The 13113-nt window shown below is 49.4% G+C and overlaps 1 protein-coding gene across 3 annotated transcripts in view; it reads right to left on the bottom strand.

The window, feature by feature from the left end:
- Window positions 1–13113, bottom strand: part of WNT6 (Wnt family member 6) — a 584989-nt gene that overhangs the window by 53872 nt on the left and 518004 nt on the right. For all 3 annotated transcript variants that reach the window (XM_085650054.1, XM_085650056.1, XM_085650055.1), the window contains exon 3: window positions 5659–5960. In XM_085650054.1, coding sequence (XP_085506180.1) covers window positions 5659–5960 — 302 coding nt within the window. The remainder of the gene's footprint in view (window positions 1–5658; window positions 5961–13113) is intronic.

Raw genomic sequence — 13113 nt, 5'->3', positions numbered from 1 at the left:
TGTGTCTGTGCGCTGCTGCTGTGGTGGTGTGTGCTGCCACTCTTTCACAATGTTGGCTGTTCATTAGCTGCTGTCATGTGCAAAACAGTGCCTTCACCCCCATGTGCTGATGCAAGGCATCCGCCATTTGCTGGCAAGTCATTCCTGTGTTGGGACACACTGTTTGTCTGGCTGTGACCTAGGCCATATGGGCAGAGTGCATTCTTGTCTGCTTCGGAGTCGCACTATGTGATTTTTGGGGCCCAGCCTCCCGCCATCCGGGTTACCGTGTCATGTGTTGTTGTCTTCTGTGACTTGCCATTGTCCAGCTGGGTGCATGGGGCATGGTGGCAGCAGTGGCATGTGCGTGCTCATGGAGTGTGGTTGAGTAATGCGATGGCTTGTGGTGGTTGCGTGCCTGTTAGTGATTTTGGTTGTGGATGCCGTTCCCCCATGTGATGTGCATTGTTTGTGTACTCACCCGGGTCTCGGAGTCCTTCTAATCCTTCGACTGCCTCCACCGGCAGTATGGCCATCACCCTCTCCTCCCAGGGATGGTACTGTACGGGTCTGCGGGAGGGCCCTCCTCCGGTGGCGTTGGCCTGGTCGTGTTCCTCCTGCCTCTTGGCTCTGACCCTCCTCCGCAGATCGTACCACCTGTTCTGGCATTCCTGCCTGGTTCTCCTGGTGTCCGCAACAGCATTCACAGCATCGACGATGGTCTGCCACATGGCTGTTTTTGCTGCCAGGCTGGTATTTCTGACCAATGTTCCAAAGATCTGTGGCTCGACTCTGAGGATTTGATCAACAAGGACCTCCAACTCTCGGTTACTGAACTTTGGATTCTTGGTAGTGGGCATGGTGAGGGGTGTGGGTGGGGATGGTGGGGGGGGGCGTGGATGTTGAGGGGGGTGTGGATGGTTGTGTGTGTGTGTGTGTGTGAATGTGATGAGGGGGTGTTTGTGAGGGTGGTTGTGTGAAGGTGTGCAAGTGTAAGGTGTGGTGTAGCTTGTTGTATGGTTCTGTGGTGTCTGGCAGCAGTGAGTCTGTTGCAAAGGCTCATGGTTTGTGTGTGTGGGCCCTTTTTATTGGTCCATGGGTGGGTGTGGCAGTGTTTGAATTTTGGGTGGGTGTGTTATGAGTAGTGGTGGTGTTTTGGCCCTCTGTTTGTCTTTGGCAGTTGCAGGTCAGTGAAGGTGTATTTGTAGTGTTTGTTGGCCATGTTTAGTGGCTTTGTGCCATTCGAATAGTGTCTTCTTGTGTTGTTTTGTTTTGTCCTGGTTGTGTACGTGCGTTTTGAGCGTGTGTACGGTGTGTAGATGGGCCATTTGGTTGTACGGTGCTGTCCTTGTGTGTGGGTTGGTACGACTCGTACATGCGGATGTGATGTTGGGGCCTGGGGTGCGCACCGTACTTAGGAGGTTGTGTTGGGGGTACGACTGGAATGTACTGGGGTGTAGGTACACGGGGGTACGACACGTACTGGGGTGGGGGTACGACTGGAACGTACTGGGGTGTAGGTACACGGGGGTATGACACGTACTGGGGTGGGGGTACGACTGGAACGTACTGGGGTGTAGGTACACGGGGGGTATGACACGTACTGGGGTGGGGGTGGGGCTCGAACGTACTGGGGTGTACATAGACGGTGGTACGACACGTACTGGGGTGGGGGTACGACTGGAACGTACTGGGGTGTAGGTACACGGGGGGTATGACACGTACTGGGGTGGGGGTGGGGCTCGAACGTACTGAGGTGTACATAGACGGTGGTACGACACGTACTGGGGTGGGGGTACGACTGGAACGTACTGGGGTGTAGGTACACGGGGGTATGACACGTACTGGGGTGGGGGTGGGGCTCGAACGTACTGGGGTGTACATAGACGGTGGTACGACACGTACTGGGGTGGGGGTATGACTGGAACGTACTGGGGTGTAGGTACACGGGGGGTATGACACGTACTGGGGTGGGGGTGGGGCTCGAACGTACTGGGGTGTAGGTACACGGTGGTACGACACGTACTGGGGGGGGGGTACAACTGGAACGTACTGGGGTGTAGGTACACGGGGGTATGACACGTACTGGGGTGGGGGTACGACTGGAACGTACTGGGGTGTAGGTACATGGGGGTATGACACGTACTGGGGTGGGGGTACGACTGGAACGTACTGGGGTGTAGGTACACGGGGGTATGACACGTACTGGGGTGGGGGTGGGGCTCGAACGTACTGGGGTGTACATAGACGGTGGTACGACACGTACTGGGGTGGGGGTACGACTGGAACGTACTGGGGTGTAGGTACACGGGGGGTATGACACGTACTGGGGTGGGGCTCGAACGTACTGGGGTGTAGGTACACGGTGGTACGACACGTACTGGGGTGGGGGTACAACTGGAACGTACTGGGGTGTAGGTACACGGGGGTATGACACGTACTGGGGTGGGGGTACGACTGGAACGTACTGGGGTGTAGGTACACGGGGGTATGACACGTACTGGGGTGGGGGTACGACTGGAACGTACTGGGGTGTAGGTACACGGGGGGTATGACACGTACTGGGGTGGGGGTGGGGCTCGAACGTACTGGGGTGTACATAGACGGTGGTACGACACGTACTGGGGTGGGGGTACGACTGGAACGTACTGGGGTGTAGGTACACGGGGGGTATGACACGTACTGGGGTGGGGGTGGGGCTCGAACGTACTGGGGTGTACATAGACGGTGGTACGACACGTACTGGGGTGGGGGTACGACTGGAACGTACTGGGGTGTAGGTACACGGGGGGTATGACACGTACTGGGGTGGGGGTGGGGCTCGAACGTACTGGGGTGTACATAGAGGGTGGTACGACACGTACTGGGGTGGGGGTACGACTGGAACATACTGGGGTGTAGGTACACGGGGGGTATGACACGTACTGGGGTGGGGGTGGGGCTCGAACGTACTGGGGTGTACATAGACGGTGGTACGACACGTACTGGGGTGGGGGTACGACTGGAACGTACTGGGGTGTAGGTACACGGGGGGTATGACACGTACTGGGGTGGGGGTGGGGCTCGAACGTACTGGGGTGTAGGTACACGGTGGTACGACACGTACTGGGGTGGGGGTACGACTGGAACGTACTGGGGTGTAGGTACACGGGGGGTATGACACGTACTGGGGTGGGGGTGGAGCTCGAACGTACTGGGGTGTAGGTACACGGTGGTACGACACGTACTGGGGTGGGGGTACAACTGGAACGTACTGGGGTGTAGGTACACGGGGGTATGACACGTACTGGGGTGGGGGTACGACTGGAACGTACTGGGGTGTAGGTACACGGGCGTATGACACGTACTGGGGTGGGGGTACGACTGGAACGTACTGGGGTGTAGGTACACGGGGGTATGACACGTACTGGGGTGGGGGTGGGGCTCGAACGTACTGGGGTGTACATAGACGGTGGTACGACACGTACTGGGGTGGGGGTACGACTGGAACGTATTGGGGTGTAGGTACACGGGGGGTATGACACGTACTGGGGTGGGGGTGGGGCTCGAACGTACTGGGGTGTAGGTACACGGTGGTACGACACGTACTGGGGTGGGGGTACAACTGGAACGTACTGGGGTGTAGGTACACGGGGGTATGACACGTACTGGGGTGGGGGTACGACTGGAACGTACTGGGGTGTAGGTACACAGGGGTATGACACGTACTGGGGTGGGGGTATGACTGGAACGTACTGGGGTGTAGGTACACGGGGGTATGACACGTACTGGGGTGGGGGTGGGGCTCGAACGTACTGGGGTGTACATAGACGGTGGTACGACACGTACTGGGGTGGGGGTACGACTGGAACGTACTGGGGTGTAGGTACACGAGGGGTATGACACGTACTGGGGTGGGGGTGGGGCTCGAACGTACTGGGGTGTACATAGACGGTGGTACGACACGTACTGGGGTGGGGGTACGACTGGAACGTACTGGGGTGTAGGTACACGGGGGGTATGACACGTACCGGGGTGGGGGTGGGGCTCGAACGTACTGGGGTGTACATAGAGGGTGGTACGACACGTACTGGGGTGGGGGTACGACTGGAACATACTGGGTTGTAGGTACACGGGGGGTATGACACGTACTGGGGTAGGGGTGGGGCTCGAACGTACTGGGGTGTACATAGACGGTGGTACGACACGTACTGGGGTGGGGGTACGACTGGAACGTACTGGGGTGTAGGTACACGGGGGGTATGACACGTACTGGGGTGGGTGTGGGGCTCGAACGTACTGGGGTGTAGGTACACGGTGGTACGACACGTACTGGGGTGGGGGTACGACTGGAACGTACTGGGGTGTAGGTACACGGGGGGTATGACACGTACTGGGGTGGGGGTGGGGCTCGAACGTACTGGGGTGTACATAGACGGTGGTACGACACGTACTGGGGTGGGGGTACGACTTGAACGTACTGGGGTGTACCTAGACGGGTGGGGGTATACATACACGGGGGGTACGTGTCGGACGTACGGGGGCTGGGGGGAGTGTTGGGCGCGTATGCGGGCACATGTCTCCATGGTTGCTATAGGAGTTCGGTGCGGACGGTGTTTTTTCCATACGGTTGTACGCTCGGACGCACGGGATGGATCGTGATTCCTCAGTCGGACTTGGCTTTTCACGTTTGTAAGGTAAATCGTCCGAGGACGTGTCGGACACATTTTCCGACCCGAGGACGTGTGGGGAATGATTCCCAGTGCGGTTCGTATGGACTTTTTACCATACGAATCGTGATTGCCAGTTCGTACGGCACTTGTACGATTCGTACGGTAAAAAGACCCGATACGAGTCGTACGGGGACATTTTTTACCGGATCGTGATCGGCACCTTAGTGTATTTCATCATTCATAGTTAGTATTTGATTTACTTTTCACCTGTTCCTTTAATTGTGTACATTCTATTTGTATAACTATAACCTCATGTTATTCTAAGTTCTGTATCCCATGACAGTTGTACTTTGACTCGATGATGATAACTTTGTTACTGAGGCTGTCGACGACAAGGGAAATCCGACGGTGTCAAGTCCTCTGCCGTGGGCTCCCTTCTTTCCTACCTAGAAATAAATCTCATCAACTCATAACACCAATTCGGACTCCGGATCATATTTATTGGTTCCTGTTTCCAGCATACTACACCCCCATGAGTATATTTTTGACTTGTAGCTGTAAAACCCATCTCCCATCCAAATGTAGCTGTACATTTATCAGTTAAATAAATGTGGAAATACAGAAGTGGAAACTTCATTTTTTCATTAACCGCATAAAAATATGAACCAATGAAAGGTAATATCTAGTATTGGCTGTTAATGTGACACATATATTCACATGTATATTGTCCTATCACACTTTCAGAGTACACAGTATGGGAGAAGTGGTGTGGATAGTGCAGGGAGTGCTCTTTATACCCCTGCCCTTATCACTAGGGCTGTGCGTGTCCATTCACTGAATATTAAAACCCAGTTAGATTTGCAAGATACCTACGATATGTATGAAGAAATGCTCATGTAATGAAATTCATTATAGATTTTGTGCATGTTTTCTCATTCTTAAAACTTAAACTTCTTTTAGTATTCATCGATTTAACAAGTCCAGCTATACCTATCAATAAACTCTGGGCAGGCGAACTCCTCCTTACCAGACGCCCTGCCTCATTGTTGTGCAGGTCTATGAGGGTGCGGATATCGCTCTGCCCTTTCTTCCTCTTTGCATCCATGAACTGCTTGGATTTCTCGTACCCGTACTCCACGTCATCTCCGCAGCCCCCCCACTCCCAGGCTGTGCCATCTGAGGTCTGGCCCGGGAAGGGAAGAGGTGGTTGTCTGCTGCGTATCACTTCGCAACCGCACTGTAGTAGCTCCCCCATGCTGCAGGCCTGCGTCACAGCATGGATCACCCCCGCTGCGGTGATAGCGTACACGAAGGCCGTCTCTCTGATGTCTGCAAGAAAGAGAAAGTCATGTCACTGTTCTGCTTATTTGTATTTACTCAGACACTGTTTGAGTTAGCGGTACTTGGCAGAAGTGTGATCAGTAAAACAATCCAGGATATGAATATCTCGACCAAAGCGACATCTTCCTTAGTTGTCCAAATGTAACAAACCCTTTGTTGCTTAAAGGGAGTAACTGTTGACATCACCTTATGTCATCTGTCTCTGAATAAGAAGTGCAGTCCTGATGCTATGACAGTACATGACAATGACAATATATAATCTCTATCACCATCAAGGGAAGTCCACAGCTGAGACACAACAGCAAACGACCTGGGAACAAGAGGTAGCCATGACAACCCTGAAAGCATGCCAGACCTAGATCTGATTAACATAGCGTTAGAAAAAGAATGATTTAACAATATCAAGTACAATAACAAAGAATCTTGGGGCATATTAACAAGGGCCAGCGATAATTATCGCTGGCCCCACATAGCGGTAGAAATATTATCGCCGGCTATAGCTGAAAATTATCGCCCTGATAACGCTATATTAACAATACATAGCGCTATGGTGATAATATTTCAGCGATAGCGGTGTTTACTATGGAACATCGCTGGTTTTCCAGCAATGTTTCATGGAAAACAGGGATAACATTGCAGATACGACCCTGTGGTCGTGTCAGCATAATCCACCTGCCTTTATTAGTATGCCTTAGTCTGGAATTTAACAGACGTCAAATTCCAGCGTTAAGGCCGAGGTAGCGTGATTTTTTTTATCGCTGCACCTCCTTGTTAATATCGCAAAGCTGCCTTCGCGATATTTTCATGTGTTGTTTTCACAGCCACGCCTTCTTTGCATCTCATTAGCGATGCGAGGCTGTGAAAAAACGGTCTCTACATCAAAGAAACACGCGCTAGCGTGTCCTTGGTGATATTGCAATATAATTATCGCCGCTTATCGCGAAAACGGACGCTAAAGCGGCGATAATTATATCGCCAGCCCTTGCTAATATGCCCCTTTGTTTTAATGTTTGTGAACTAGAAAATTTGAAGGAAAACAAAACAATACACAAAATCTCGACGTGAATCATGGAAATGTATCCATTCCATTGCTTTCCCTACCATTTCACAAGAAAATGAGATAGGTTTTTTGCACACTTACTTACCCTTTGAATTTATATCTCCTCAATGGCTTCTATTCAGGAGGATATATCTAAGTATTCTCTTTGACAGAGAACATGGGCCTTGATCTCACCAATGCAAAGCCCAGCTTCTTTGTCCAACTCACCACTTACCACGGTTACCTTCTTCACTTAATGCCTTACTCTATTATGAACCCGTGTATACTGATCGCAGCCCCTACTCCTGAGGAGACTTTACATATTAGCTGACCACAAATCCTAAGCTTGATTCCTGACCCTATACCCCCTTTAATCACCTTCCTTACTCCAGGCCTCAGTTTTTCCTGTTTCCAATTGCACACCTTGACTGTTAACCACTTGCCTCAGAGTGTGTAGTCTCCTAATCTCTCACTATCAATGACCCCTGAACTCTGACTCGTCTCAAATTCCTGATCCCACAATCTTATTCGATTTGCAAGTCAAACAAATGTTTTGTAAATCAAGATTTGTGTCTTGTCAGATGCTGCTTAATCCATTTGCAATTTACGTTTGTTACCATCAGGGTGGTAGAAAAGAATCAACACAATCCTAAAGTTACATCTTCGTTACAAAATGTTACCAGGTCCCCATTTAGATTACAGACTCAATTGAGAAGAACACAGAGCCTCTCTGTCATAGGATCAAATCTCCACAACAACTGAGAAAATAATATGCCTTCTGCACCTCTGACCTCTAGTTTAGGAGACGTTAGATTGTCCTGCGGTAAGAAAGTTGCTACAGATGAGGACTGCTTTGCAGCAAGGACTAGCATAGACACAGCCAGGACTGTGGGAATGGCCTAAACCACACAAATATATTCACACAGAAAAATCTGGGAACGACCAACTATTTGCATATAAAGGAGGGATCACAATTCTCAGCAAAAACTTACAGTGTTATAAATGTTTTCAAGTCCTATCCTGGAGTGTAGGGCACCGTAGGATGGGAGGCATTTTTCCTATTTACCATGTATCGATTCTAGGCCGCTGTAGAGGCAGTAAAAATTCTGTTGTCTCTCATATGTAGATAAAGTAAACATTGGTGCTCTGTTTACAGCAAGAGGCAGAGCACACGTTTGCTTTCCTTTTTGCAGTTTAAAAAATGATTGTAGTCCCTAATGGTGTTTGAAAAATCAAATAGGACACATCTGCCTTCCCTAGTGTGGTTTTTAAAATCTAAAACTCCAACAGGCACCTGAATGTTCTACAAAACTGGAAAAGTTTACACAGTTACAAAGCAGTTACAAATAGTTGCAAAGTAAAAAAAAAATCTTTTTATTGAACCAGCTCAAAAGACAGGACTTTGTAGCGCATATATGCATGTGGACAGTTCAATTTGTGAACCTTATAGATGGAACCTCTATGGGGAGGTAAGACAGGTTTAAGCATCACAAGGATAAACATAAAGTTAAGTTAACAGTTCTGTTTATGGCCAGTGGGTGTTCACGGCAGGTATGTTGCTTTCTGTATCTAATCCATGGAGACCAGATTTTTCCCTTTTCTTCACAATCCCCCTACTTTTTTACACCTCCTCCTTCGCCCTCTGGCACCAATCTAAGTCATTTTTCCAATCTACTGCTGACAGGGGAAGGGGTGCTCCGCAACACTGGGCAATATTTCGTTTAGCGTTCCCCGCCCCCAGCGCCAACCAAATTTTAGCATGTCGTGGCCAGTCTCCCTCACCCTGGATCATCAGGAGGAGCCACCAGGCGTCCATCAGAACTTACGTTCCCACCACCCTGGACATCGCAGTCGTTACATTTTGCCAGAATGGACCAATCTTGGTGGCATTTCCATAAAATATAAAAAAGATACTCTCCTGCTGGCAACCCCTAGTGCAACATGCGGATGGTGCCCTGCCCCATTTGTGGAGGAGTGTCCATGAATAGTACGAGCGGTGAAGTATCTTAAGTTGTATCAATCTGAATCATGCACTTATTCCAAGCTTTGTGGGGCTCTAGAGGGCCTATGTCCAGTCATCGTCATCTATGTTACCCAGGTCGTCCACCCAGGCGTTGCAGAGGGAGACCAAGGGATCCCGAGCATTATTAATGAGTTTCCGGTATACCGTTGATGTTCCTTTGTCAGGGATGGGGTCTACTAGGAGCCTGTCCTCTAACGGGAAGTGATCGAGGACAGCCGTATCTCGTTTATATCGCTGCAAGGCATGTACAAGCTTCAAGTAAGGAAATCTCTGGGTCGGCGCAAGACTATACTCCTGCTGCAGGGCCTCAAAGGGGAGGGGAAAACTCTCCCTCCAAACATCTCTGAGGTGCTCAATTCCCAATAAGCGCCAGCCCCTCAATCCCTCCAGTGTGGCCACGTCTCGTAGCTGGTCGCCCAGCCACAAGGGCATCATGTCTGTCAGTCGCTCCCGCCACCCCAGAAACTTATTTGTCTCCCAACCAGCATGACACTACTGTTGTGTGTGCTGGCCATTTTGGGCACAGCCTACAAATGTAGAGGAGCGGTTCATAGTTTCCATTCGGCATGGCTAAATAGTTACAAAGTTGAGATTTGTGCAGTAAACTATTGTCCAGGCCTAGGTAGTCCCCTCTGATCACCCGAGGGTTACAAGATACCATATAAATCAGCAGTATGTGTTTTATCATGTAAATGGGGTGGAACGTGATTCTGGAACGTTCTGGAAAATATATGCAGGTGCTTGCAACTATGGGGCATATTTACAAGCCCCTGTTGCCACCACAACATCACTTTATCTGACCTTGTGGTGGCAAAGGGGGCTTCGCCTTTTCCACCACGCAGTGTAGGTCTCTTAACGTGGCTCTGCCTTGTAAATAAGGCCCCCTTATCCAGTATTGAGGTATCTTTCATAGATTCACATGCTTGAATTATTCCCCGTCGTTGAAGTGGGAGTCCCACGGTAATATAAATAAAGCAGTAATTAATAACTTTGTTTAGGCTATCATCGAGGCAACCATGCATTTAATAGCCTATCCACCTCCTTTTCTACAAAAAAAGTCCAAACCTAAACACAACCAATGAGTAACCAGCACCCTCTAGAACCTTCCCAAGAGAGGCTGACTCCCTCAGATTTTGACCGCATGTCGTGTGTAAAGTGAGTCTCCCTGAGCTCTGCTCAGTTCTTCAACAATTTTCTAAGATAAGCCACATTCATTGTTTTATAGACAGTGTCTGATAAGTAGGGACTATTTTTATCTTGTAAATCCTGTGGGAAGAAAAGGGTGCAGATTGATGATGCCCACAAAGATTGCATCTATTGCCTCTATCCCCGTCATGAGGCAAAACAATGTAAAATCTGCCGCATCTTTTCTACTAAGACTCTTAGAGACAGAGAGGGCAGACTTTTATTGTGTCTGAAGAAAAAGCAAGGAGCGTCATCAGATGAGGAGAGCGACACTTTCTCTAAATCCCATAAGAGGCCTAGGTCTCCTTAGGGTCAGCCTGAAGAGGGCAGGAAACCTCCTAAAACCTCTCATTTGATCAGAGAATATTGAAAAAAGGAGAAAGAGCCTAAGGTCTCCTCAGAGATAAGTTTGCCTCATTCTTCTGGGACTTCTAAGGAAAAACCTGAATCTTCAGGACATTCCAGACGCAATTTCGGCCACAAATCCTCATCGGTGTCAGTCTCACCGTCGACGCCTATCACTTCAGCGACGTCAATGACGACTACTCTTTCGTCGTCTAGACCATCGACGGTGCTGGCGACTTCGACGGCGAGTATAAAAAGCCTGATACCGCCGGATTTCCCTTGTCGTCGACAGCCTCAGTAACAAAGTTATCATCATCAACGATGCTGTGGACAAAAACTCCTCTGTCGACTAAGATTTCCCCGTCGACGAAAACTTCATAGCCGATTAAGGTTTTACTGTCGACGAAGGCTTCACCGTCGACAGCGACTCCATCATTGACGACACCATCGTCAAGGAAAACTCCACCGTCGTCAACAGCTCCTCCGTCAACAGCCTCGACGACGACATCTTCGTCGATTTTGCCGGTGACAAGAGTTTCGGGTCGTCAACGAGCCCGTCGACTCCGCTTCCATTCACAAAGCCATTATAAATGCAATCCATATCATTTAGATTGTTCAGACCATCACTGCAGCCTGATTTTCAAATGCCAAAGATTTCACGTTTGCTTCCTAGTCACCTACTAGACGCAGAGCAAACTGATGATGATGGTCCCTTTGGGACTGCTAATAGTCCCTCTGAACTCAATGTCAAGTGTCAGGAGGAGGATGAGGACTATTTTGATGAGACACAGTACTATCAACACTATCTAGTTCCTCCAACACAGTATCATAATTTCAGATATTATGAACAGCCAAGACAGGACCCTGCTCTCTGCCTTCGTGTCTAATTCATGACTTACAGGCCATGCTAGCGAACTACAAAAAGAGGTTCCCACCCCAAGAGGACCGCGTTGCAGTGCCGCCGCCTCCACCTGTAGCACCACCATCACTGCCTCCTCCTGCTACTCCTAGGATGACACCACGTCCTATAATCACTATGCCGCCTAGAGATGACCCTGCCACTTCTGAAGATGATCCTCCTCCGCCCGCTGATGAATGAGATGACTATGTGGTACCAACACTTTCCCCTCCTCCTCGTCCTTCGGACTCACCTCCCAAGGATATTAGAGGTCTTCACCTGATGGACAGGGCTTCGTCCAGATTTCATCTGCCCACAATTGTCAAGAAATCAGATTGCTTTCTTTATGACCTTAAAAAACAATCAAGAAAATCAATAAGATCGATACCCATTGTAGATTATATCTGGCAGGAAGGACTTATAGTAATGAAGACTCCGGCCTGTGTGGTGCTGGTACTGCCAAGACATGGCAAGAAATACAGGGCACCTGAGGATTCCCCTGCATGTCTTACAGGTCATCCCAAACCGGACTCTGTGATTTTCCAAGTGACCAAGAAGAGATCAAGAAATCCGTCCACTCCCATCACGTCCCCATCGGATAAAGAGAGTCGCCGTTTGGCCTCCATTGGGAAAAGCTTCTCTTCAATGTCTGCAATCTCTATCAGAGCGTCTAATGTACTAGCCATTCTGGGCCGCTACGATCGGCAAATGTGGTCCAATATAGGAGCCATGAGTGAGCTTATTCCAGATAAAAACAAAGAGGAATATAATAAGGTTCTGGCGGAGGGAAAGCGCACAGCGGCCGGAATTATAGACTGTGCTACGGATATAGCCATTACAGACTGTCATCAGCTAGCTGGTGCGGCTGTTTTAAGATACCAAGGATGGCTTGTAGCAACGTCCTTTTGCCCGGACGTACAGTCAAAAATACTTGACATGGCGTATGATGGAGATAGTCTATTTGGAAAACACAAAGACAAATCTCTCCTGGCTATAAAGACAGATACAGATATTGCCAAAGTGTTGGGTACCCTACAGTACCATAAAGTGCCCTTTCAGGGAGCACGAGGTCATGGCTTTCCGGCTGTGGAGGAAATTTCCAGCGCACCCAGAATTACCAATCCTTTCAGCCACAATATCATCAGGGGTACTAACAGCAATCCTATCGACAGCCAACAACAGCTGGTTTCTCCAGGCAGGGCTCAAGCAGAAAACCAGAGTCGCAAGCACGCGACTCAGGTCGCAAACAGTACCAGCTATGTTTTACTCCCCCTCAACCGGTGGGAAAGTTTCCATCAGTGGTGCAATATTACACCAGACAAGTGGGTATTGGACCTCATATCTTATGGCCACACTCTGCAATTTACCCAGCGCCTACCAAACACTCTACCCAGTCGATCACACCCCCTTTGTCCTCACTTACTCAAACAGGAAGCAAAGATTATGCTAGAGAAAGGGGTAATAGAAGGGGTTCCAGTACTTCATAGAAGGAAAGGCTTCTAATCCCGCTTCTTCCTGGTATAAAGATAGAATATCGACGGGAAAATATCGACTAGCATTAATATCGTGGTAAGAATATCGACTGTGAAAAATATCGTAATAGAAAATATCTTTTTTTAAAATATCGTTTCGTGAGAATGACAAAAATATC

Source organism: Triturus cristatus, chromosome 3_2 (assembly GCF_964204655.1).
Source record: "Triturus cristatus chromosome 3_2, aTriCri1.1, whole genome shotgun sequence".
NCBI lineage: Eukaryota > Metazoa > Chordata > Amphibia > Caudata > Salamandridae > Triturus > Triturus cristatus.
Note: the sequence above shows the minus strand (reverse complement) of the source record. Positions and strands in the feature narration are given on the sequence as shown.